The sequence below is a fragment of the Eschrichtius robustus genome, chromosome 4 (genome assembly GCF_028021215.1).
Source record: "Eschrichtius robustus isolate mEscRob2 chromosome 4, mEscRob2.pri, whole genome shotgun sequence".
Taxonomy (NCBI): domain Eukaryota; kingdom Metazoa; phylum Chordata; class Mammalia; order Artiodactyla; family Eschrichtiidae; genus Eschrichtius; species Eschrichtius robustus.
The window spans coordinates 76,103,407-76,131,401 of NC_090827.1; the positions used below are offsets into that span (position 1 = coordinate 76,103,407).

A 27,995-nucleotide genomic window follows, 5' to 3' on the forward strand; every position below is an offset into this window, starting at 1 on the left:
AGCGAGATCCCCTCGGGCTGGGCAGGGTGTCTCAGAAAGGCCTTTCGAGACGCCCAGATCTTAGCCTCTCACCTCTCCCGCCTCCTCCCCCCCCCCCCCCCCCTCCGAGCCCGCCCAGCGCTCGTGTCTCCGACCCGAACGCTTGAGGCGCCCCAGAGGATGCCCCGCCTTCCCCTCGTCAGTAGTCACAAGCCTGGAGAGTGAAGTTAGGGATCTCTCCGCCCTCCGTCCTGTTTAAGTCCAGCAGCAGCGTCTAGAGACGCTATCCAGGATGCTTAAGGAAAAACAGAGGAATGTGAATGGTTCCCTTATTTTAAATTTGTTACATTTCGCTTAAAAAAAAATTTCTCTGGAGATTAGTCTGCCAGGATCACAGATACTGGTAATACCGGGTATTAAAACCACAACTAAACAAAATAGTCTAGTCGCTCCCAATGATCTAATATGTAACAAATCGGGTACCCACGGGGCTTTGCAAAGGTGGTGTAACGTTGCTTACACTGCTTGGGAAGTATATGGATGGTTCTTTTTTATTATTTTGTTAAATTGGACCCTTTAGTTTACAATCTAACAAAATTATCTTAATGCAATAAACTGACTTACCTTCATCAGATCTACATTTTAAACAGGCTTAAAGGAAACAACGAATGAACTGCAGGTTTCAGAAAGCGTCAGTGATGCAACAGTTTTTAAGTAGTTCTTAAGGTTAGCAGTTTCCAAGCAGTCTTGAAAATGCTATGCATAAAAACTGAAAAAATGTTTACTCCTCAATTTGTTTATATACAGATATCAACATGATGAATTTTCAGTCAAGTTAAAACTGGGTTCTCTCAATCCCATTAGTTTAGTTTTCCCGTTTTGGGGGGAGAGGCAGGGTATAATTTTAGATACTCCGCTTAAAAAATTCTTAGATATACTAACAGAAGTCCTCTGTAAAATGCCAACACCCCAGAACACCTTAATCCATACTCACTGCTAGATTATTTTATTTTAAAATGTGCTACAGTGAATGGATATATCCATATTGGTTTTTATAAATGCACACACACAGAGACATATATATATATATATATATATATATATATATATATATATATATATATACACACACACACAAAGTATATAGGTCATTGGTTAAAGACCTGTCCAAAAGAAGAAATAATTACTAGAAAGTTAATGTAGGTGTTTACACTTCATTTGACAATTACAATTTATTTGAACTGAGGTTTCAGTTGCTTAGTAATGACTGATAATAACGACTGGCAATTACAATGACTTAAATAGAGAACTATAAATTTCTCTGTGTGCCTTGGGTCAAAATTTTTACTGGTGGATAATTTTCACCAAAAATTCTGTAGCTTAGTTAACCTAAAAAATGATTATCCTTCACCATAGAAATTTAATGGAATCCTAAAATCATAAATTTACTAACAATTATTTTTGTAATGGGGTTTATATTCAGAAGGAATAAATATCTGTCACTTACCAAGACTATTCTGAGAGCTCAAAAAGTATAATGCCATAATAAATCATTCATATATGAAGGTCTCTTGTTTAGATGCTACCACAGTTTATGTTAAACAGAAAGGCAGCACCACATTTCTTACTCTTGTAAAGGAGAAAAGTCTTTAAAAAAACTCTTTGAAGAAGTTTCAGTAGATATGGTCAGAGTCAAACACAGCAGCACTTTATTAACAAGGACAGAGCAATATGATCACAAGGAAATACTCGTAAGTCTAAACTGAATGCTATCTTGGGCAGCATAAAATGAATACTAACAAGGGTAGGCATCCCAGTGTATCTGTCTCACACCTGTTCAATGGGAAGGTGACTTGTAAGCAAGGCAAGAACAGAGCAACACTGATACCACACACTGACTACAATACTTCATTACTTTGAGAAGGGTAGTGAATGGTCATACCCCCAACTAGAAAGAGGAGTCATTAGAGACCTATCAATTGGGCTAACAGTTCTTTTAAGCTTTAATACTGCCTACTCCTGAACTCTAGTATTGACTTCCTCTCTATGTAGGAAGTCAATGCTCATGCTCTTGATAGGGGCTGTTTAAATCTTTCTGATTTCTGTCAAATCCATCTGACCTCAGAACACTGGGTCTAAGAGTCAACTTCCTGCAACATCGATGTCTTTCCCTTGAGATCTTTAATAATGCTAAATCAGCATAATGTTATCATAATTTGAAAATGACATGCGGGCACAAAGAAGTCCTAATTTATATACATGTGTATATATGTATATACATACACATACTTTTCATTACTATATATATATAGCATCCCATATTCCAGTATCACATGGCAGAGAGAATTTACAGTCAGAATAATCAAGACATTTAATTTAGTTTTCCTGTGGCCACTCATGTAGTAAACTGAAAAATACCAGTGTACTAATAAGGTCCCTTTTTATTACATGCTATTTCTAAGCAGATATTTGGAATGCTCAGAAGACTCCACTTTCAGTCTCCTAAGGCCTCCTAAGACATAATTTAAAGTGGGACTTGACAGAACAAATATCTTTGCACTCTAGTTGAAACAGAAGTAGTTTCTGTTTACATCCTAGGAAACCTTGGATAACATGCCTTGTTTGTGAAATTGAAAAAAACAGCAGATAGTACACAAAGAGAAAGGATGCAACAGATATCAAAGTGGGTAAATGCCCTTCTAAGCCCTCCTCATCGGTGCAAAGCAAGGTGGTACAAGTAGGCCAAGTCTGACTAGGCAGAGTTTGAGGAAGATGCTTTTCTGTTTGATGCACAAGAAAATAATTTTATGAAAATGTGGGGATGGGAGAGGGAGCAGCTCTGTGCTTCTTGCTGTGTTACCTTTATTATGTTCCCAGTGTCACTGAGACTAGTTTAAAAATAGCCTGCAAAAAGAATGTTCTAATCACCAGCCACCTTTTCCACCTTTCTTCTTTTTCTGTTGCTGTTTCTTTTTTGTTGCTGGAGCCCCTGCAGGTTTCTGGTGTCTTGGGGGTATGATATTACTTGTAGATGTAGATGCTGTTGCTGCACTGCCAGGTCTTGGGGAGGTGGGTGGGCTGCTCACAGTTTTACTGGCATCCCTGAAATCATCAGATCAGGGAAGTGTTGGTCATTCATATACTCAACAAAGGAAAAGGCTATAAAAACGTATGTACATGGATTTCACTTTCCACCTCTCACAATCTCCCACACACATTTTCTTTTTCTTTCTTTTTTTGGCCGTGCCACACGGCATGCGGGATCTTGGTTCCCCGATCAGGGCTGGCATGCGGGATCTTGGTTCCCAGACCAGGGATGGAACCCGTGCCCCCTGCAGTGCCTCTGAGCTCGGAGTCTTAACCACTGGACTGCCGCGGAAGTTCCCACAAATATTTTCTTTTAAGGTGCATTCCCCAACTCCCTATCCATTTTTCTTTTGATTAAAATTTTTACTGCTTTATAATTTTTTAAAATGTAATTGATGGTACATGTCAATTTTTAGAAAGCTTAGAAAATAAAAAAAACTTTTAATGACCTATAATCCTACCATGTAGAAATAACTGATTTAGTAACATTTTAAATTCTGCTTTCTAGTCAAATTATTTATTTATATCTGTTTCTCTAGATATTCAGTTAGTTGAATTACTCAGTGTACATAGTTTCCTTTTGAAGGTACTGTAATCCTAGCATCTGCAATACAATCCGGCAATTCTAGTATTTACAATACAACCAAGCCAGAAACAGCACGTTTTCTTTCCTTTACATAAGCATATTACAAAACATTTATTAAAGATATCTGACTATACTTCTCATACTGAAAACATATTTCAAAAATTCTTAATGATGACCCTGAGTCAATCTCAGAAAGAAGCAACCTATGCTCTGAGGACTGGGAAGCAATGACTTACAGTTCAGATGAAGCTCCTGCAGTTGCTCCCTGGGTCCCTTTTCCAATCTGATCCTTCTTTTTACCCTTCTTTCTTCCTCGGTAGTAAGAACGTTCACGCATTGGTAGCCATCTTTCTGGATCTGGGGTCACTTTTGGGTCATAATTTTTAGGCAATTTTCCTGTGTAACAATTAATTGATAAAGAAATGAGAGATCAGTCCATAATGTTTTTGAGATAGTTTGTTTAAACACTGTGTCCAAACCTGGGAATAAATAACATTCAAACTGAAATAAATTTATCTGAGAAAGTTTTATTTGTATAATCCAGCAGGGGAAAAGGACTTATTTCTAAGCATGACACAAAATTCAGAAGCCATAAAAAGATTTCATAGATGTATCTGTATAAAAAAATTTAAATTTTGATTTGGTAAAAGATAATTTTTGAGAGAAATAACAAAACAAGAAAACATTTGCATACTATGTAACAGAGTGAATTAATATTCTTAATATAGAATGAGTTCTTGATAATCAGTACGTAAATCATGTAAAGAAAATGGACATAGCTGCAATTAGAGTAAGCCAAGAGAAATAAAAGTCATTAACCATGTGAAAAGATGCATGACCTCACTAATTAAAAATAATAAGGATAGGGAAGTTCCCTGGTGGCCTAGTGGTTAGGATTCTAGGCTTTCACTGCCGTGGCCTGCGTTCAATCCTTGGTCAGGGAACTGAGATCCCATAAGCTGTGCAGCGTGGCCCAAAAAAAAAAAAAAAATTTAAAGGATAAAAAATTCTATATTAAAAAGCGTAATATGCAGTGTTTGTGAGATAGTGGGAAACTCTCAAACACTACTGGCAGAAGTATATACTAGTATAGCCTCTGTAGAGAGCAAATAATTGGCAGTACCAGTCAAAATTTATACTTTTAGAAATTTATCCTGCAGAAACTCCTAAGTCACAAAGCTATATATGTGTAAGAATACTCTCTGTGATATTCTTGAAAACAGCAAATTAACTTAAATGTTTATCAATAAGAGAATGATTAAATATAGTATCCCCACACTATAGCAAGCTATAAAACTGAGTTAAAAAATGAAGTACATCTATATTTAATAATTTGGAAAAATGTCTGCACAATATAGTCTAAAGTAGAAGATTAAAACAAATTATCCTGATGATTTGTTTATATCAGTTTTGTAAAAATATTAATTGAGCATGTAAATGTGTATGTGTTTCTATATACAAAAAAAGTTAAGTAATTATCTCTAGGAGAATGAATTTGGGGTAGGGAATTTTCCATTCTTTATGCCATTCTATAATGACAGAAGTCTGTTACCTTTGTTTTTATTTTCCTTTGTTTTTATAATGAGCATATCTCTTGTAAATTTAAAAAAATACTCATCTGGAAACCACGAAAATAGAAAAGAAACTGAAACTGGAGGTTACTGATACCTATAGTTAACAGCTATTTCCTTGCAGTATTACTAATAAATAAAACCACATGAAGCAAATACTTTAGTTTTTACCAATTTCCAAGTACAGTGATAAAAGTGAAGAACTAGTAAGACTTGTAGGTAAAGACAGTGGAGTGAATGGAACACTGGCTTCTGCACTATCCAAAACTCCACTAAAATAGTAATAAACCCATTAATAGGAAGAATGGAAGAAAAGATATTTTCAGTAAAGTTCTAGAAGCTGGAAAACAGATGGAGGAGTGGTAATAAATTTAGCAGATTTGGGGAACCTGAATCCTTGATTTTGCAGTAAGCAAAATCAAGAAGCAAACTGATTTATACCACAGATTTCCCAAAGACTCAGGAACAGGTAGGTGGCTCCAGGGATATCCTCTGACTAGTTGAAGCCAAGCATGGTAATTCCATCCTCTCTTGCTATGGATTAAAATAGGTAAGCCAATCAATGCATGGCATTCCTCTGGTTAATGGTTCAGGGCTGGACACTGACCTATATTGGCCCAATCAGGTTAATGGGAAAGACTTGCCAAATGCAGAGGCTCTCTTTACATCCTGCTGGATATAAATGACAAGTATATGGCTCTGTTTCCAACAAACATCTGATTACTCTAATGGGATTCATTTTTGTGCACAGGAGAACAAAGAGATACAACTACTGGATAAACTAACCCTGATATAACCTTCCTCTACACTGCCAGTTTCATAAACAGTAAATTTTCTTAAGCCAGTTTGACGGAGTTCTATGGTACTTGTAGCCAAAAGCATTCTAATGTATAAGAGCTTACTGTGTGCCAGGCACTGTTCTAAGAGCTTTACATGTAGTATCTTATTTAATCCTATGAGGTGTATACTATCATATTCCATCTTACAGATGAAAAACTCAGGAAGGTATGTTAACCTGTTCACAGTCACAGTGAAACAGCAATGTTACTAGAGCAACAATTTGAATTCAGGCACTCATAAACTTCAGAATTGCACTCTTTAAAGTTATAAATTTAAGTAAATGTTAGCTATAGTCAAGACAAAACTCAGTTTCAAAGATATGAGAGTTTATGTCTGAAGATTTCTATGTAAGGCCAAACTCAAGCTTTTACCTTATAGAAAGAAATCTAAAGATTAAAAAAAAAAAAGCCTTACCCTTCTTTTTTTTCTTCTTTTTTTTCAAATCTCCCTGTCTACAAAGAGAAGAAAAATCATTATCATCATTGTGATAAAATATTTATAGAGCATTAAGCATGTGCAAAAGAGTGAGCTGGGTACTTTATCATAAAGGTGTTTAAGATTTGGTGTCACCTCACCAAAGCTAATAAACCAGTTGGGATATTAATTCAGGTTAAATTTAATCAAGCTTCAAACACCGTACTTTTTGGAAGGTGCTTTAGAAAAGAGGGGTGACAACTGTTTTCAGAAAACAGATACCATTTACACTGACACATATTAAGTCTATGTAAAAAGGTAAGAAATTTGTACAAGCACAAAAATCTATAGTTCTGTGCTAAGTTACCTTATTATTTGGCAAAACTAGAAAACAGGTAATTTAAACTCTTTGCCAGAAGAACATGTACAGGTATCATACATGCAAAGAATATTTCTGGGAGGATATGCAAGACAAGTAATACTGGTTGTGGCCTTGGGTGGGAAGAGGGCAGACAGGGGTGGGAGGAAGACTGTACTTTTTTAATCTTTCAGGCTTTGAACCTTGTGAGTTTATTGAATTTTTTAAGTAAGTAAAATCTTTATTAAGTACACTGACCAAAAATAAATAAATAAAGGTATTGAAAGAGCATAAAAAGTCAGGGGAATCCTTCAAAATAACTATTAAGTACACTGACCAAAAATAAATAAATAAAGGTATTGAAAGAGCATAAAAAGTCAGGGGAATCCTTCAAAATAACTATTAAGTACTCTGACAGCTACAGTAGAAAAGAGGAAGACATTAAAAAAATCCCTCTGGATATACTCATGTTATATACCTCTATGGGAACTATGAAACAGTGAACTAAAAAGATAAGACAGCAACAATGTCTGCCCAAATTTCATTCTACCAAGTCATTCAATTGTGAAAGTTCTTTTAGGGTACCCTGAAGAGTAAGAAATGCAACATACAGCATCTTACTTTAGGGCTTCATCTCTCACTCAGACTATGCCACAGTCTTCTGAATTGTCTCCCTACAAATCATACTACACAGCCATATCTGCAATTTCCCAAAGACTCTCTGCCATGTCTTACTTCTTTGCCTTTGCTCACATTTTGCCCGTCTCATCCTCATCTTCCTCCAGAGTCAACACAGTCACCTCCTCCATGAAGCCTCTCCTAACCTCCCACCGTCCCCGGGAAGGACTGACTATTCCCTGTGGTGTACTCCTCTATGCTTGCACAATCACAGCACGTGCAACCTTTATTTCAACTACTGCTTAAGTATATTTCCTTCTGCTAGACTGAACTTCTTTTCAGGGCAAGGACAATGATTTATTTTTGTCACCAACATACTGCTAACTTCAAAAGAAACTACACCTTTTTATGTATCCAAAAGTCAACATAAAATAAAAGGTATTAATAATGCCTAACGAAAATACTGTGCTGAAGCTGAGAAGCTTTAAAGTCAATGTACATCTTAATAATTGTCTAATGGAAAAGATAAAGACGATTAAAGGATTAGAAAAGAACTGTATGTTCTTACTAATTACCCAGCCCTGTTTTGGAAAAGGAAAAAAAAAAATACTGAAAATACTTAAATACACATTATATGAAAATCTCCTAAGACCTGGCTTGAATTATTATTTAGGAGATCTTGATAAGGCTTGAAATTGGGATCATGATAAAATGAAATTTGGAACAATGTAATATTTCTGAGACTCCAATTTCCTATTTAACTTTAAAAAATCTATTATGAGGATGGTAATACCTTTTTAACAAACACAGAGTTCATAATGAAGTCAATCATATACTGTTGCTGATATATATATTTTTTTAATTATGAAAAATTAGATTTCAAAAGTCATTCAAAAAAAGAGAAAACTGAAAAATTATGAAAGTCACAAAACTGGGGAAGTGCTATATCTCTTCCATTCTCTACTCATCCTGAGTCAAAAATAGAATCTTAAAACAGTTTATTTAGTAGGCCTCTGCTATTTTTGAGATGACAATGTATGAGAAGAAGAAAAGAACTGGAATTTGACTTCTTATAAGTTATTGAAGCTGGCTAACTTTCCTCCAAATCAGCAAAATAAACCTTATCTGAAATTTGGTCTAGAATTCTAAATGATGTACTAAATGTACATCAATATCTCACAGGTAAATAAAGTAAGACACATCCAGCCTATGGAACACTATGCATAAAAAGAATAAAATATGTCTACATTGAGAATATGGAAAAATCTCTAAGACTTATTAAATGAAAGAAAATTCGAAGACAGTTAAATACAATATAATCCCATTTCTATAAAAAAAAATCTAATCTAAGAAAAGTATTTCTACATCAGCCTGTGTGCAAACACAAAGAAAAAGATCTGGAAGTAAACACACTAAATTAGTACCAGAGGTAAACTGTGGGTGGGGAGGAGGAGGGGAAACAAGGACAAAAAGCTGGGCACAGCAAAAGAGAAGGGAAAAGAAACAAAGCGGACTTAAACTTTATTCACATGGAACTTTCATGAGAATGCATTTTTTATTCCTTATATAACTTAAAATCAGCATTAGTGAATGTTACAATGAAAAACATTACCCTTGCTCCTTTGGTTGACTATCTCCAGCAACTTTTCCACCCTTCTTCCGAATGTACGTAGCACCAGGAGAATTTTCAAGAGCCTCAACATCTACTTTTAGAGACATACTATCTGATGAAGGCAAGTGTCTACTAAGGCTGGGATAGAACAAGAGTTCAGGAACACAATATATATACATATATATGTTTGGATCTATCACTGTATTTTTCAGGCACATTGATCAATAAATTCTCATTTTGCTTTTACTAGTTAGAGGAGGGGTTTTGTTTGTTGAAATTTATAACAAAAAGCCCTGGTCAAAACAGGTAAGGGAAGGGATTTATTGCACTACTTGGGAGCTGTCTAGAACAATCAAAAGGATACGCTTTTGCCTTCTCAGGATCTACAAGTGAGTAAGCAGAAATAAGCTGTGCCAGGGTGTGAATGTCTTTTGGATTTTGTCTAAAAGAAGAAATAAGAAAGTCACTGAACAGTTTATAAAACTGGAGAAAGTAACATAAACAAGCAAAATAACTCCCTCATATCAAATAAAACTTGGATTTCTGCACCTCCACCTTTCAGAGCTTACTTCCATAGCTGTTCTAGGTCACTAATTGCCTCCTTCTTCCGCCCATATTTGAGTTTGAAGTTTGCAGCTTCTCTTATCAAGGACAAATGAGCAGGAGATTTGGGCTACAGGTGCAATAAAGAAAGAAAAAAAGTTTTAAGCTAAATATCTAGCAAGTCAATGAAGTTATATTCATTAGATCTTTAAAATGGACCTATCCATTAGAGTTCCCATCTTAAGTTTTACTGAATGCATGAAACAACAAAAAGAAATTCACACAGACACACAGACACACACACACACACGGAGAGGGATAGACAAATTAGTACAAGTGAAGACCAATGTATGAATTTGGTATACAACCCATCTCTATTTAGACTGTCTTGTCTACAACTAGAAATATTGCATAATCAAATCTTAAAGTTACGTCACTATAGTTCTCAAACATTAATTTGACACGATACTTCCTAGAACACTGATATCTCTTCACTGCTAACAGTGCTAACAGTATTAATGCCCCCTGTGTGTATGTGTATCTATAAGTTGGATATTGCCTATGCAGAGACCCATACTGGAAAAAAAGAAGATGTTCCTATTAGATAGAGATATACAATTATTCTATGTACTGCTGTTCTACCAATTACTACCATCCATGGGCTCTCTAGCCACTAAACATGAGCTCTCTTATACACAATCATGTACAATTAATATTCTTATTTCTTGAGATTACACACACAAACACACATACATACACTCAGGAAGGAGCTTCAGAAAATATAACTGAGCTTTTTATTTTTTTTGGTAGCCATTTCTTTCTTCTAATAACTTTATTTGGATCTGGTATACTTAAAAACTGACTGACAGTCTAACAGCATTCCATTTTTTAAACAGCGAGTTGAAATGTTTCAATTCTCCTTAATTTTGAGTTCACTGCTGCAGCTTTTCATTCTTATGCAAAAATGTACCCTCATAACATTTTACTCCATTTATTTACCTGATGGTTTTGATACCACTGGATAGCTTGTGTGAAGACCTCAATGGCACTGTCAATATCTTCCTCATGGCTGTACATTGTCACTAATGCAGACACCTACCCAGCCAAAGGTATAAATTAGTGAACAGAATTCCTCCTTCTCTCTCAGAATAAACTTTCTGAAAATGAATAACATTAAAGAAACAGCAAATAAAGGTTGCTAGGCTCTGTGCTAGTACCTATTTCATCATAAAAATTGCTAATGCATAACTAGAAATACCATGAACAACAATGGTGTTTTCCAAACACAAAGGTGGTTATCTGTAAAAAAAAAAAATACCTCCCCTAAAGCTCATTCACAAATGGTTTGTTACCAGTACACCACAAGGTAAATACAGAAGTTGAGAAGAAGCACTTAGAAAATTAGTTTATATGATCACTGAGGTACACACACTAGAGAGGCTAAACTTGCATGTGGCCTCCACTACATGAAGCCAGTGAACGCTTGCCTAGTGTGCTGGAGGGACAGCAAAGAGGCCCATGTAACTGGAGTGGAGTGACAGGGGGAGGAGCCATAGGCAGATGAGGACAAAAAGGAAACAGAAACAAAAAGCCAGATCATTGAGAAAAATCAATAAAATTAACAAACCTCTCGCTAGACTAATTAGAAAAAAAAGATAATAGGAACAAAATGTCCTACAGATATTAAAAGGACAAACAGGGAATATCTGAACAACTTTTATGCCAATAAATCCAACAACCTAGATGAAAGATTATTGTTAGTCATATATATTATATTTGATTCTAACATAATCACAGCCCAGTCTTAAAGTATGATTCTTCAAAAGAGAAAACACTACCATAATACTATTATACATTTACTGAGTGCCATTTGTAGACAAGCTGTGTTGGAGAATGAAACAGTCCCTGTACAATAAATGTACATACCACCACTACAGAATGTCTTTACTTCGAAACAGATGTGCTCACAGCTATATTAGTGATCTAAACCTGTGATGCTTGAATAATCAGAGAACTAAAAACTAAATTCATAGGCCATTATTACCAAATTGTTTTAACTCAAAGAAATCACACTGAAGACATGATAAAATAATAGGCTAAGAAATTCCCTATATATGTCTTAGGATATTTAAGGTTGGCTTTCAAGTGGTAATATAAGGCCTAAACAGTTCCTGACACATTTGACTAAATAATAAATCAATGCAAAGCAGAGCATAAAATGTAATTAAATTTACACCAGAAAGCTATTATTTTAACTACAACTTCTACATTTTGAATAAAGAAATAAGCAGAAATTAAAGTGAAAACAAAGAAATATCAGACATACCAATGAACTATTAATTCCATTACTTTTTCAGTCTTAAAATATTTTAGTTATAAACTCACCATGCCTGGTTTATGCTTTAACTCCTCTATGCTTCTCAATATCAAACATGCTTTGGAAATATTACCTTAATAGAATAAAAACAAAATCAGCATCACGTTGAAGAAATTATCTCATGGAGGAAAAAAAAAGACAAAAAATTTAAGAGTCATATTTTGTAACATCTCTAAACACTCAAGCTTTGGGACCTTGGGAATAATGTATTCTATTTATTCATTTTACAAAGGAAAGTAAATCCTAAAGAAACAATATATCTTGCATATGCCCACAAAGTTAATGGCAGAGCTGCTACCAGAAAAGAAGTCTCCCAGCTCCCAATCTGTTGAGTTCTATTTCTCCCTTTTCAGAGTGTAACTTAAAGGTCGGAGTCCTTCCCTAAAGGCCTTGAAATTGTTACTGTAGATATGAGTGCAATGGATAGTTTCCTACAATGTTAAAGTCTGATTTTCTACTCATTGCAAACCTCAATAACAAACCTTCCAAAGTCTTTAAAGACAAAACAAAACAATAACCATGACAGACTCATTCTCAGTAATATTAGTATGATAAATAATCCTCACAAAAATAAACTGAAAACTGGATGAGAAAAGAAGATAAAGAGGAAAGCAAGAAAGAAGAAAGAGAGGTGGGAAAAGGAAAAAGAAACAAAGGAGGAAGATAAGAAATGTGAGAACAGGGTAGCTATCAGGTCTCAACCGGATTTTCATTACTACCCCACTGAGGTGCCTTTTTAGACATTTTTTTTTTCCTAATTGCCAACTCCCCTCCCCTCTACCCATGAACTTTTCATTTTAGCCATCACAATATCTAAGATATTTTTCAATCCTGTGCACCAAACCAATTATCACCCCCATTGAGAATGTATGGTCTACACCAGAGCTGTCTGATAGAACTTTCTGTGATGATGGAAACATCCTCTATCTATGCTGTCCAGCTACCCACATGTGGCAATGAAACTTCTGAAATGTAGCCAGCACAACTGAGGAACTGAATTTTAAATTTAGTTTAATTTTGGGACTTCCCTAGTGGTCCAGTGGTAAGGAATCCACCTTGCAATGCAGGGGGACACGGGTTCTATCCCTGGCCAGGGAACTAAGATCCCATATGCCTTAGGGCATCTAAGCCCATGCGCCACAACTACTGAGCTCGCGCGCCTCATCTGGAGAGCCTGTGTGCTGGAAACTACAGAGCCCACACCCTCTGGAACCCGCGCGCTGCAACTCAGAGCCCACATGCATTGGAGCCTGTGTGCCACAACTAGAGAAGAGAAAAAACCCTCACGCCACAACTAAAGAGAAGCCTGTGTACCACAGCAAAGAGCCTGTGCACCGCAACAAAGGATCCCACGTGCCGCAACGAAGACCCAACACAGCCAAAAAATAAATTAATTAATTAATAAAATAAATAATAAATAAATCTTTAAAAAAAATAAAAAATAAATTTCGTTTAATTTTAATTTAAACTTAAAATAGCTACATATGGATAGTGGCTACCAAATGGGGACAACACAGCTCTAGATACTCAACACTGGTTCAAAATTATAAACAAAAAACTGTCAGTTCTCTGTAAGATTCAAAAACACGAGTTCTCATTAAACTTCCTTGCCTCTTCTCTACCAAAGATATGGGTTATAAAGTATAAATGAAGAATAAAGGGCTAAGAAATTTTGAAAACTAGGAAGCAAAGTAACTCTTAATTCATGCAAATACTACCAGGTGACAGATATAAGCATTTCTACACATGATGTACACAGGAAATTCAAGTACAGAACAGAGGAATTCTATGCTTCTACAGACTTTCAAGGCATGGATTGAGAAACATTCTAACAATTTAGGAATTAACCCAAGAAAAGGCCTCCTAACTTATTACTAAATCTGTTGGAGTTCACACAATCTAGCTTTATATTTGAAACAGCATTATGCTTCACTATTATGCAGAAATTTTTAAAAATCACATAGCCCACAACTACTTCAGAATCATTCCAATCATATGTTTCCATTAACAGGATTATTGTAATCATAATGAAATAATCATGAGTACCTTGGGAAATTTTCAGCTGTGCCATGGTCAGCTTAATTTCAGCAGCGTTTTCTGGATGCTGATCTGCAAATTCCTAGAATTTTTTTAGTTGGGAAAAAAAAAATCACATTTATACAACTAAGCGCACATATTCTAATTACTTATTTCAGCCTCATTAAATTTTAAATCCAGTTTTGAAACATTAAACTTCTGGTTTCAGGTCAAAATTTTAAATTTGGAAAAATTTTATTTGACACCCACTTTGCTTAAGATTGTGCTCTGAAAGAAAGTGCAATAATGTCAAGTTTCTAGGAAGTCGCCAGTAGAGAAACAATAATTAAAATTACTACATAGATTTTTCTTTTTCTTTTTTTTAAAGAAAGATACTCCAAAAAAATGATGACTCCTTACTGAGGATCCCTGCTTGGCAACTTTGCCCCTCAGGATGGTCCTAATTTTATGCTGTCCAACTTTCCAATGTAGTCTACTCTCAGGAAATTCGAATGTGATTTAATGTTTGGTTTAGCTTAATTAAAAACCAAGTCAGTATCTCTGTAATTGTCTGAGGTTTTGGATTGGGACTTACTAGAAAATACATTATTGAAAAAGGGGCTAAGCATGTTCTGGTATTGTAAGTCTAAAACAAACCGTTAACTAGTGTTATATCGATCTCCAAATGAAAAGCATTCTTCGGAGTTTATAGCAAACATTTACTAATGCAAATTTCTATAAAACAAAGCTGCGGCCCAAGAACTAACTAAAGTGACACTCTGGCATGTGTATAGTGGTATATTACCTATTAGTTTTCCCATGAAATTTACAAGCTTGTAATTATAATGATGAAAATAAAACAAGGCTACAACTACCTGACATCTCATTAAAAATGCAAGTAATTGTTTTACCTGAAGCAGCTCTATTGCTTTTGTGTGCTGCTTTTCACGGCAGAGCTGGGCAGCTTGGATTAACACAGGAAGGAGATGCTCAGGACTTTGGGACTGTAAACTGGCAGATATTTTGCGACATTGTTCTGCCTAAAAGACAGTATTTCCCCCCCACACAAAAATAAGCTGGTTAATTAAATCAAACATTAAGTGAATGACCAAAAAGAAAAGACGGATGGGGAGGTGGAAGGAAACCAGCTGAAACAAAATAGTAAGTGAAGAACTACCTAGGGTAAGAGAGGTGGTTCACAGTATCCTCAATTTTTTCCTGAAAGAAAAAGATTTCCATTTACTGAATGTAAGCTATGAGTTCTTAAAGCATTTAGGAAAGAATAAGTCCTAAACATTCATTTGGATGCTTAAATTGCAGAATTTTGTTTAAAAAAAACCCAAAACACATAAAGTGTCAGCCTTTGCTTCTAAGCAACAAAATGTATAGGTATTTCTTGCTACAGTATTTAGGAACAACTTGACTCAGTTCTAAATAATGAAAATGTTACTGCCTCTCAGTCCCCCACTGAAAACCTCTGCTCTAGAAGAGTACAAAATCATAATTTAATTAGAATTTACACATATTGGAGTTAGAATTGCCCTTCTTATTTATAATTTGATATGATTATGCACAAACTAAAATGAAAGATGGATCTTAAATTTATAATCATGATCAGCATCTTTGATGATTTTTCCTTTAATTCAGAGAAATTAGAAATAAGGTAATGAGAGAATTATCTCATTTATAGCCGTGAATAGTGTTTTCTTCCTCTTAAAAGCCACCACTGCAGACCTTTACAAAGAACTGGGCAAATTACTTACTTAATAGATAAAATCTATGATACATGACCTTCTGAAGACTACATGAGTCTAAGACAAAATATAAGCAAAAACATAAACAGACTGGACTGATACACCCATTAGGCCTCATGTGCCATACTCCAAAAGGTTTAGCCAGGGGAACCAGAGGTCTATTACCTACCTGGTTTGTGTACATAGCAAGTAAAGCTTTGTTAAATTCTATAGCTTGCAGTTGTTTCTTGGAAAGCTTAAACTCCACTCCTTCTGCATTGGTTAATTTCACCTTCTTCTTGGAGTCAAAGACATTTTGGTCCTGACAAAGAAAAGTTCATTCACCATTAACAGCAATCTCAGATTTCAACTCTTTTAACACTCCAAGGCCTTATTCCTCTTTCATTTTGTTATTTTATGTAAACACAACAGGAGAGCTTGGAAGATAATACACGTACCTGGCTGGGGTGCCTATGCTCCTAAGGTACATATAAATTTGGCTTGGTTTCTTGGTTTGGTTTTATCTTTCTACTATTAATTGCTTTTTTTAGCTTTTTGATGAAAAGTACAAAGGGACTGCACAAATCTTACAGTGGAAATTAGGACTACAAAGATACCTAAATTTGCAATTTCTACAAACTATCTTTAGAATTTAGATGACAAATGAGGAAAGTAACTTATTCCTCTCTGACATATTGTCATACATAAGCAAATGGAATGGAATAAGAATGGAAGACAAGTCACATTGCACCCTGAGAAGGACAAAAAGGGCATCTAAGTGTCTACTATGTGCACAGTATTCTAACTTTGTTAAATATTATTTGCAAATATGTGTTACCACTGTGCTTTTTAAACCATGTATTCTACTAGTTTAAAGACTAAAAGGAGGCAAAGAAGAAATCTAAAATAAATTCTACTTTTTACTGTGAAGCTCCAAACCAATGTGAAATTATTTTAAATGTACAGCAAGAAACTGGCTTTCATATAAATCAATCCTCAAGAAACCATATTTCTAGTTGGTACTCCTATGTCACTATTTTAGTACTTAAACTCACCATGCATGCCACTGCCAGACTTCTCTTAAACTTTGCTACCATGGCACTTATTAACATTTTTGATTTTTCAACGTCTCCCACACCTTGATTATCATTCAATGTAACCTTTTTTTTTTCCTTAACTAGCCAGCATGTACGTATCCTCACATCTTTTGCTCTCACTTTCCCTCCATAAGTCATTTGCTTATGCTGTTGCTTAACCTTCAAACCATATCCCTCCTTCAAGGCTCTACTCAAATTAGCCAACCCAGATCTTCTTTCACCAAATACTGTAGTTACAAAGTATACGACAAGAAATTTAAATGTGCACAATTTTTTTCAACACTAGATTTTTTTATACCATGTAATGATTAAGACCACATTTCATATTTATTTTTGCATTTCCTATTGCATCCAGCACCATACTGAATAAAAAATTAGAAATAAATGTTAACTGAAGAAAAATTCAGTGTATAAATACATTTAGATTGAGATATTTAGTACTTCACATACTCTCCTCCCCATAATTATGTATCAGATAAAAACAATTTGTCCTCACTGGCATTTCAAATTGTTCATAAACATAGGCAGGTACATTTTGCTGCTAAGAGTCAAATGCCAGCATCAATTTTTGGAAACCTAAACCATGCCAATGGCCCACAACATCCTATATCTATTACCCCCTTAATGCCATTATCCGACATCTGAGAACCCTCTGAATTTCTGCTATAGGGGGAGAGAGATACCACACAGGCCTAAAAGGAGAGTGCATTGGAGTCAGAGACTAGAATCTGAATCCAAGTGCTACCTCTTACTGGCCGTGATCTTATACAAATCACTTAACTCCTTTTAGCCTCAGATTACACTCCTATAAATTGGAGACATGTACTGCCACCTAAAAAGATAATTGTGAGGATGAAATAAGCTGGCACTTGGAAAATCACACAGCCTATCAAAAGAAACTAAATGTTACTTTTCTAATTTTCTATTGACTTGAATTTCAAATCTGAACTTGAAATAACTTCCCATTAAAACAATGTTCCAAAAGGTGGTTAATTTGACTAGTACAGTACTCTTTAGGATTGTTTATATATATGCCTGTAATAGTTTACACAGGGCTTGCGGGCGGGGGGGCAGAGAAAGAGACAGAACCTGCCCATGCCTCCTCTCCCCCAAAATAAAAACCACTGGAAAGAGAAAAACTATATACGGAAAACTTGTATTCAGACTTACTAGATGAAGAAATCAAAGTCCAAACAACTTATATCTCTAATAAGTATTCTCCATATAATGATAATAATGGGAAATAATATTATAATTATATTAATATTGTAATTATATAGAATAATAATTTTTAAAAACAATGGGAAAAGGGTAAGATTTTAAAGTCCAGGGTATGTAACTACAAAATAGTTTTGTTATTTGAATATACCTTGCAGAATCATTATGAGAGTTAAATAAAACTCTCCATTGTGATTTTGCTGCAACTGGACTCTGTCATGGAAAAACTTACCCTAGAACAAGGCTGGGGTAATATGCTTCCAGCAAAAAATAGTGTAGGAAAACCATGGATATTCCGTACCTTGTTAATTGTAATGATGTTATTTGCAATCACAGCTAGTAATGCTACATCTGTTGGTCTGTGAACAAAAAGCAACAGTCAAAAAGGAATAAACCTTTAAAAAGAAAACTCATCCCCTATAAAAGACACTTCATTTTAATAACCCACTTACTTTAGTTTTATTATCTGATTGTAAAGTTGCAAAGCCTCCTCTGTACGACCCTGAAGCTGCAGAATATAGGCCATCTGCCCGTGGATGATGGCCAGTTCTGCCTGTGGGTCCTCTTCAGTCCCATCCTAAGCAGAAGAAGAAATATTTTTTTTTCCTGTGAGTTCTCCAAATTGATCCACATATTAACCAAGTAATCCAAACATTCAAAAGATGTATCATCCTAAAGAAGACATATAATTTCCAGGAACTTTCCTGTAGAGTCAGTTTGTTAAAATTTAGGAATAGCTACCAAAAGAGGGAAGCTTAAATGAGAATGGCAAAAAGACAAATTCTGGAAGGACATGGCGACAAGCTCAGGAATACCATTCACTGATCATTTTTATTCTCTAAAAAGCTAAGACTAAAAAAAAAAAAGGTAAAAAACAGCATACAAGTTTAACTTTTTCCAGTACCCCTAAATTCTGGAAACAATTTTCTCATAGAAACACATTTTCAAAATGCTTCACTCTTAATTCTAAAATAATTCGAATCCAAAGACTACAAAATTCTAACTAGTAACTATCACTGTACAAAGAACTTCAAAAGCTGAAACTAATTCTGTAATTAAAGTAGCAGCCCTCTTAACTGATACCCCAGATCAATCTATATTTTCCATTCCTTTGGAGAGGTTGACTGACGCCCACGTAGAGGGAATGCTCACGGCTAGGAGGCTGCTCCTTTTTGCCATACCAGGCGCTCCTACTCTCACCTGGTAAGCATATGCTGACCAGGAGGTCAGACCTGTTTGTTTCCAATCCCATTATGCCAGTTGTGTTTGATAAAGAAATGATAAAACTTAAGTATTATAGTAAGACAAGAACTATGCGTGAGAAAAGAGACTTGCTTCAATGAAAACTATGTTGAATGCTCAGAAATATTTGACAAAGTTTAGTTCCTAAAGAAAATTACTATCTAATTAGGTATGAGCCAGAAAATGAAGGAAAAAAAAAAAAAAGGACTCTGTAATGAAACTAATTCACAACTGTCTTTAAAGTATTGTTATACTTAAGAAAAAAAAACTGGAGATCATGACTGTTGGATTATGTATAGTTTATGTAAGAAATATGCATGGAATTCCTATGAATAGGACCTTACTCAAAGACCTGAGCCCTACATCTAAAACAGGAGAATGAATTTATATGAATTTAAAATGAAATGCATAAGGCATATAAAATTTTGTATTGTAATTTCTCACCCTAAGAGAGTCCATCAAATAACTGGTTAAGAGGGTTTCTGTGATTCCTATCTAATGAATCAATATCATTTCAAAAAGTCAATAAATACTACAAAGAAGGTTCCTACAAATTTATATTAGCAGAAATGTAAAATCTGGGTTTAACCACAGTGGAATACTTACAGAGTCTTCTGATAATGAACGGCGGCAAAGATCTATAGGAGAAAATGGTTTTAAAATTAACATTGCTGGGTAACTCTCATTTCTTTCATGTTCCAAAGAACAAGAACTAAATTCTTAGGCAGAAGATTTAAGATAATTTTAATAACAAGCAAATTTGGAATTTATCGTTAACATCAAATATATTACATAAATATAATCAATCCTTGATTATTCTAGCTCTTTGGAATTTTCTTTCACTTGTAATCCCTATGTTAAAAAAAGTTTTTAAGGGAATTTAAAATATATAAATTTAACAAATGTTGACTGCAAAAAATCAATTATAGAAAAGTATAAAAATAAGGACAATAATCCTGCCACCCAAAGATAACCACTGTAGCATTTCAGCTATTTTTTTTTTTAATGTAAACGCACAGCTACATTTTTAAATGAAAGTGGGATAGTCTACTATTTTGAAACCTCCCTTCCCCCATTTAATATACTGTGGACATCTTTATGTTATAACACATTTACATCTACATTAGTATTTTTAACATGATTATTGTTAATGACTGCATGGTAATCTATTCTGTGATTATAATAAAGTCTTCTAATAGGACAGAAACTTATGTTTCTAAATTTTTGTTCTTATGAACATCCCTTCAATTAAATTCATATATATATATTATATATATATATCTGTATGGATGTTATCTAATTATTCCCTTATTTCCTTAAATCTCTAAAAATGAAATTCTTAGATCAAAGGGTATGAAAATTTCAAAATCTGCTACACAGCACCAAACTGCCCACGGCAAAGCCTCTACTACTTTTACATTCATACCTGCAATATATGAGGATGTCCTCCCATACCACTGTCAATAGTGGGTATGATCCAGAAATTATAATTCTTAAACATACTTTTCTCCTCATGATGCTCTAACCTCTGCCCTTATTATTTTTATTTATTTATTTATTTATTTATTTTTGGCTGTGTTGGGTCTTCGTTTCTGTGCAAGGGCTTTCTCTAGTTGCGGCAAGCGGGGGCCACTCTTCATCGCAGTGCGCGGGCCTCTCACTATCACGGCCTCTCTTGTTGCGGAGCACAGGCTCCAGACGCGCAGGCTCAGTAGTTGTGGCTCACGGGCCTAGCTGCTCCGCGGCATGTGGGATCCTCCCAGACCAAGGCTCGAACCCGTGTCCCCTGCATTGGCAGGCGGATTCTTAACCACTGCACCACCAGGGAAGCCCCCTCTGCCCTTATTTTAACCATCAATATTTAAGAATAAAACAGACCCTGTTTCACCATTTTTCCTTCCCACCATTCACTGCAGTCCCTACAACATCACTTTTATAGCTTCCAAGGGAAATGTATGGAGAAGAAAGTCGAAATGTTTCAGGAGTTGAGACCAGACATAAGTTCTCTAATAAATTATTTTCTTTTTCACTTAATTAAGAGCTTCAAAGCATGCAGATATTGTATATGGAAACATACTAAGTGGAGTTAAAATGTGCTTGAATAGTGTTATCAATGCATAAATGTGGCACACCATATCGTTACTATATTTGTGTACTTGTTTAATACCAATAATAATGATGATAATAATATTTACCGAATGCTTACTAACTCAGTTAATTTACATTTAACATTCATAGTAAGTTGTTCAAAAACCTACTCCTAAAAACTCAAACTTAAGGTTTGGTGTGGTTGAAAATGGACAAGTAGACAGGCTTAGGAATAAGATAGTAACAGAGGAGAGATAAGAGTCAAGAACCCAAGAGAAAGGCTAGATGGATTTTGAGAAATTTACACTGCATCAATAATTTCCATTTAAAAACTTCCCAAAGTTTTTAACTTTTTAACTTTTGGAAATGCTTTGCAAAGTTATATGCACATTACATTTACATATCATTTTAACAAACTTCCAACCTTCAGCTTTTTGCAGAATTTTCATTGCCTGGTTTAGCTGGCCTTGTCCTATCAGCGCACATGCAGCATTGTAGCACAGTTCGTGTGTGCCTTCTTGGAGACCCAAGTTCTCCTGTCACAGAGCAAAATACCAGTCAAACACTAGACAGGAATATTATGTCATGGCTGTGTAAGTACACAGAGATACTCACTGGAACCACTTTTTCCCAGTTACTTTGAGCTGCAACAACTGCTGAAAGGTTTGTTTTTCTCTCCTCATCATAATCATCTTGAGAGTTTCGGACAAGATCTCTATACACAGCCAGGCATTCATCATAGCGTTCTAATCGGTACAACTGAAGAGATAAATAGCAAGTAAAAAATCAGAGAAGACAAATATTGTGTTACATCCTAACACCATATAAACCCTTTTTTTGAAACCACCATGTAAGAAACCTAACTCAGCATAACGTGGGCAATTAATTGTTTTTCCTTTACAATTTTTCAATTAGTTCTGTATGCTACTAATACTTCCCAAAAGTTACTTGCAATGAATCTCTACTATATTGCATATTTGTAGGCATGATTCAGTTAGAAAAGCCATTGTATTGACCCCCATCTTGAGGTGAGGTAAGTGTCTAAGTGGGTTGTGAATGAAAACCATTCTGTAGAAATCAACCGTTACCTAAATCTGACTTACAATTAAAAAAATTTCCCACAAGTTTACTAAGCCCCAGTAAACAGGAACAAAATTAGATGTTAACAAAAGGACTTACTATTTCCTAGTAGTTCATTATACCGAATCTTCATTTCTCTTTTCCAGAAACCAACTATTGTATAGGGTAGTATCAAGTATACACAACATAATTCTTGCTTATTTCATTCAAGTTGTTCTTAAAGGGCAATAAGAACTGCCACTCTGGGTCAATTAGTCTACATGTATGACAAAGATGGGTGCCCTTCATCAATATCAAAATGCTGGAATCTACCCTAAGCTAACCCAGTTTACATGAAAAGTTCTTCATAGACCTACAATCCATGAACTTGCCCAAATCTTTGTTAAACTCACACTACCTTTTGGGGACAATATATGCAATACATTATTTGCCCTAAACTGACATTTTAAAAAATTTTAAGAGGGTTTTGCTAGTTCTAATATAACATTTCTGTCCTCTTATCATAAATAACCCTATTTTACATTAGGCTTAATTGTATGTCTCAAAACTCTTTTAGAATAAGGTATTTCCAGGGATTTCATGAACCATCTGAATTCATCCAAATTCTTATTCATCATGATTTTCTTTATTTTACACTTAGAATAAAATATCAGTTAAAAACTAAAAAGACTATTTCAAAACTGTGTAAGTATATAAGCTTACTGGCCTTCATCTTTCCAACTAAAAAGTCCAAATTTCATAGGATAGTTCTTAATTTTCCAATTACCCTTAGGAAGTCATTTGTTCATCGAACACTATACATGCAATTGTTCATATGAAGATCAAGGAGAGGGAATATGTTCAAACCTCAAGAACTGGTTTGGTGGCAAGTTTTACGGAGCATCAGGATGGGCTGGGTTTCCTCATCCCTGCTCCTTGCTATAGGTAGAATCACGTTCATGCAGGACGACTGTCAAACAGGGATTTTAAAGCAGTAATTACCACTTGTCCATAAAGCTCCTTTAGTTTGTCTGTCTGCTGGTTGGCACTTTCTATTGTCTTCAAGGCATTCTCAATTCTGTTCAGCCTGTACTCACAGTATGCCTTCTCGAAGGAAAGAGAGTTACTGAAAAAGGAAAAACCAATGTCTGATTATTAGCTAACACTGCAGAGCACCCACTATAAGACAGACACTGCTCTAAGCACACTTGATACATATTATTTAATCCCCTTTAACAACAGATGACACAGGTTAGCGATTTGTCTAAAATCAGATGGCTCATAAGTGGCAGAAAATATTACATCCATTTCCCTAGGCTCTCTTGCTTTCATGGATATTCTTATTAGAATTACTGGCCTTTGAAACGAATATATAAGAATGAAATCCTGAATTAGCTAAAAACTGTTTTAGATAAAAGACAATCTGAACATTGTTTTAAATGGGTTGTTATAGAAGTTTCTTAAATCCATTTAAGAAGCTATAATAAGCCACATAATGCTGCTCTAACTTGTCAAGAAGCAAAGAATTAGCAAAGAAAAAGTAACTAGAAATCTTAAAAGAACATAGCACTTGTAATCAAACAACTGGCAAACACACAACTACAAAAACACTACTTACATACAGACTTCAAAATTCATCTACATTAATGTCACATATGAAACATTTTGAAGTTTCAACCATAATCTGTGAGGAAAAATAAACATCAAGCAAATGGCAACATCCTTTATTCACCTAACAAAAAATTATTTGAAAATTTCCCTCTCTCACAAAATGGCCAAAAATCAAAACACTGAATTTTAGCATAAACATGTTTACTAGTACAAAGCAGTGTCCCTTTTATTACCCTTTTATTTTTAATAAAGTTTAAAAATTTGTTTTTAATCTGTAATACATGCAGTTGGCCCAAGTAAAAAAACAAAAAGGTATACACTGAAAGGGTTTTACTCCCACTGTTATTCAAATCTACTCTGTTCCGCTCACCTCCTACAAGTGACTATTTTTATTCATTGTTTCTCCATCTATTGTTTGTCTTTGCAAATACAAAAAAATACACATAGAAATTCTTATATCCTCCTTTTCTTATACAAAAGGAAGTATACAATATACTGTTCTGTACCTTATAAACATTAAATAATAAATATGCTACAACCTTCATTTCAATACATATTTCTTTTGGGGCTTAGGCATAACTGTAAAGAAAAATGAAATTACAGTACCAATTCAGATTATAAGTTCACGTTTCATGAAATGATAAATTAAATAAATAAATGAAAAAGATTAAGAGTAATAAAAAACTGCTATAGGGCTTCCCTGGTGGCACAGTGTTTAAGAATCTGCCTGCCAATGCAGGGGACATGGGTTCGAGCCTTGGTCCAGGAAGATCCCACATGCCTCCGAGCAACTAAGCCCGTGCACCACAACTACTGAGCCTGCGCTCTAGAGCCTGCGAGCCACAACTACTGAGCTCATGTGCCACAACTACTGAAGTCCTCATGCCTACAGCCCGTGCTCCACAACAAGACAAGCCACTGCAATGAGAAGCCGGCGCACTGCAGTGAAGAGTAGCCCCCGCTCGCCGCAACTAGAGAAAGCCCGCGCACAGCAATGAAGATCCAACACAGCCAAAAATAAATAAATAAATAAATAAAAAGTAGATTGAAAAAAAACTGCTATATATTCTAAAGGCTGCTAAAGAACTCTGACACTGAAAGATCTTGGCCTAAAATCATACTCACCTACACAATTCTCAAAGGAGGTAGGCACAGAGGTCAGGCTAAGACTGCCATACCATCCTAGAGGCCTCGACTAATACATCCCTACCCTATATGTTCTGCCCTGTCTTTTTTTTAAAATTAAACTTCTGCTGACTTGTTTTCCCTATGTCCTCCAAGAAATCTTGTGACTCTTGTTTATGCCCCACATCCCTCCAGTTTCCCTTCTTCTTAGTGGTTCAAACGGAAGACAGGGGTAAAGAAAAGGCTCCTTAAGGCAGAAAAGAACAAAAGTTACTATTGCTCTTTCCAGTTTCAGAAGCACCATTGGCAGGCAAAAGGAAAAAAGAGGGGAAGGAGAGAAAAAGGTCAAAAGTCACTGAATAGTGGGGAAAAAAACATGGAAATGGTTATAGCTATGGTAAACATGCACAAACAACTAATTAAATCACTTACTTGGCAAACACTTTGGTGTGAGTATTGATGACATTCAAGGCTTCCTTGAAACTTCCATTCTGGATAAGGCACACCACTTTACAGTGTAGGGCAGTTACATCATCCTTGTTGATCTGCAGTACTAGAGAGCAATTTTAGGAAAGCAATTTTTAAATCCATTCCCTTTCCACATTTCCCATCTCAGGAAGCCACATTTCCAATTTTATTGCAGCAGAAATGATTAGTCAGAACATTTTTTTAAATGACTGATCTTTATTTTTAAGTTAAGAAGTAACAATAAGGAGAGTTAAGTTAGACTTTCCAGTGAGATAGCTTCCCAAGATGCATGTAGCAAAAAAGTAAAGTGAGATAAAGAAGCAAGAATGAAGTTGTTTTCTACTGCTTTTTCATCTTGCAATGCATGCTATATCCAACACATTTCATACTTCACAGGGAAAGAAAAAAGTTCACATAAAACTTGGCAGCAAATGACTTAGGTTTGAGTACAAGCTTGTCACTAAATGCCTTGATCAAGGGTCTTGGACAAGTCATTTGATTGCCAAATCTCAACTTTCTGATCTGCAAAACGAGTATGAAAGCATTATCTATTTTACAAGGTTATTAAAAAAATTACATGAGCATATTTTGAAAAAAAATCTATAACCTGTAAAGTATACAAATACAATTTGTTTTGCTGGCAATATTTCCAAACACCATTCAAAATTTCCCTTTTCAGCTAATATAACTAAAGAGAAGTGCAAGGAAGGAGTCAGGTGGCCAAATTTCAATGCTGAACAGCTGTTCAGTGTCAAAATGACTAGGATCACCCCCTTGCTCCTGGGCAACTATAGGAATTCAAATCTCAACCTAAGAATCAGAGTAATTTCTATCAATTAAGAAAATATATATTGGAGAACTGACAGCCCTTGCTGATTAAACAATTCCTGCACAATACTTACTACATTGCTGATTAATACTGGTTGCAGGCCTAGCAAAGGCCAAAGTTAATTCAAAACAAGTTTAAGAATCAAATAATTGTCATTAGTAGCTATTTTCCTCAATGTCTGAAATCACCAAAAGTGCACTGTGGGCACAATCACTTCTTTTCACATTAACCCAGAAATAGTTTGTTGAAAATTCACACTTGTACGTTACAGACATACCATGTATGTTATTACTTCTTTCAACAGTCAAACCCTGTCCTGGTAATTACATTTCCAAATCTAACAAATACAGACAACACCTTCAATAAAGAATTTAGCACGACAGAGAGCATTAAAAAGCATGGCCGTATTACAGTTAGGCAGTAAAGGATAAAAGAATATAATGAGTTGAACCTCACACCGACGACAGGTCACTCAAAATGATCAGTTACCGGGCAAAAAACAGGATTAACATTTGTCTTTGCAACGTTATTGCAAATGTTAGTGCTTTCACACACACATTTTCTGGTCTAAGGACGCTGGAGGGATTCTATCTGTGGGAATGACAGGCCTGACGTCCAGATCCAACCCTTCCCTCTACCCTAAGTCTGTACAGCTTCCACCTTGTCAGCGCCAGCTTCCAAATTACGTGTCCCAGGCAGGTTCCTCCCCCAGCTGCGGCCCAAGAGAAAAAGCTCCCTCAGCAATACTGTCTTGATCACTCCGCTATAAGGAAAGCGAAAAGGAGGCAATGTGGAGTATTTGCGAAATAAGGCGTGAAAACAACAGAGTAAAATAAGAAAGCAGTTTGGAAGAGACGTCGGGAGCTGCGGTCTCTTTAAATCCCTCCCTCGCTTTCTGCATTGGGGGAAGTAAAGACGGAAGTACACGTGGCTCTAAGCCACCCAGGACCCAGGGCTGGCCGGGGGGAGCGGAGGCACTGCGACCCGCGCCCGCTGGGCGTTCGGGCCCCAGCGGCGGGCGGCTGGGGTCTCCCCTCCCGCTGTCTGCTCGGAGGTGGTCGCGCGCTACGGAAGGAGGCTGCATCCTCCCACCGGCCCGGGTCCGCCCCCGCCCCGGCGCCCGCCGGGACACTTACTCTTGTTGACGGTTTTGAGAGCGCGCGTGAAGTCGCCGTTCTGGCCATAACGGTTCACTTCACTCCAGAGCGCAGGCACCGAAACCCCCCCACTACTGCCGCTCGCCATCTTGGCGGAGACGCGGGACGACCTCTTGCCCCGGAAGAGGATCTCGGAGGTGGCCAAGCGGAGAAGGAAGCAGGTGGTTGCTAAGCGTTTCGCAGTCGGAAGCGTCTTTATTCCAGAGTTGGCGTCAAAGACCGTAGTCTTCACTCTCGTACCTAGAAATTTGCGAAGATAGAGTCGATACACCTTAGTAGAAGGGGGTCTGGAGGAACGAGGCGTCGGACCCCAGGAAGGGGTTGAAAAGGATTCACCAAACAGATTCGGCTAAAAACAGCGTGCGTT

The 27,995-nt window shown here is 36.0% G+C and overlaps 1 protein-coding gene across 1 annotated transcript; it reads right to left on the reverse strand.

Annotated features, from left to right (window-relative positions):
• Nucleotides 1-1,665: 1,665 nt before the first annotated feature.
• SRP72 (signal recognition particle 72) lies at nucleotides 1,666-27,838 on the reverse strand. Its single transcript, XM_068542894.1, has 19 exons — nucleotides 27,608-27,838; nucleotides 25,607-25,727; nucleotides 23,441-23,564; nucleotides 21,995-22,138; nucleotides 21,804-21,915; nucleotides 19,898-19,929; nucleotides 18,502-18,626; nucleotides 18,351-18,408; nucleotides 15,925-16,056; nucleotides 14,913-15,041; nucleotides 14,032-14,104; nucleotides 11,994-12,058; nucleotides 10,608-10,703; nucleotides 9,635-9,738; nucleotides 9,430-9,507; nucleotides 9,066-9,203; nucleotides 6,478-6,515; nucleotides 3,889-4,048; nucleotides 1,666-3,081 (listed from the first exon to the last, which is right to left on the reverse strand). The coding sequence occupies exons 1-19, from the start codon at nucleotides 27,714-27,716 to the stop codon at nucleotides 2,904-2,906; spliced, it is 2,016 nt and encodes a 671-aa protein (XP_068398995.1). The 5' UTR covers nucleotides 27,717-27,838; the 3' UTR covers nucleotides 1,666-2,903.
• Between the last annotated feature and the right edge of the window lie 157 nt (nucleotides 27,839-27,995).

Excerpts from the sequence above, each read along its gene's own strand:
- SRP72 (XM_068542894.1), bottom strand. The coding sequence starts at position 27,716 with ATGGCGAGCGGCAGTAGTGGGGGGGTTTCGGTGCCTGCGCTCTGGAGT. Across the intron at positions 12,059-14,031 it reads ACAGCTGAAAATTTCCCAAG|GTAATATTTCCAAAGCATGT; the intron begins GTACTCATGATT and ends TATTCTATTAAG. Across the intron at positions 3,082-3,888 it reads GCAGGAGCTTCATCTGAACT|GGATGCCAGTAAAACTGTGA; the intron begins GTAAGTCATTGC and ends TGATGATTTCAG.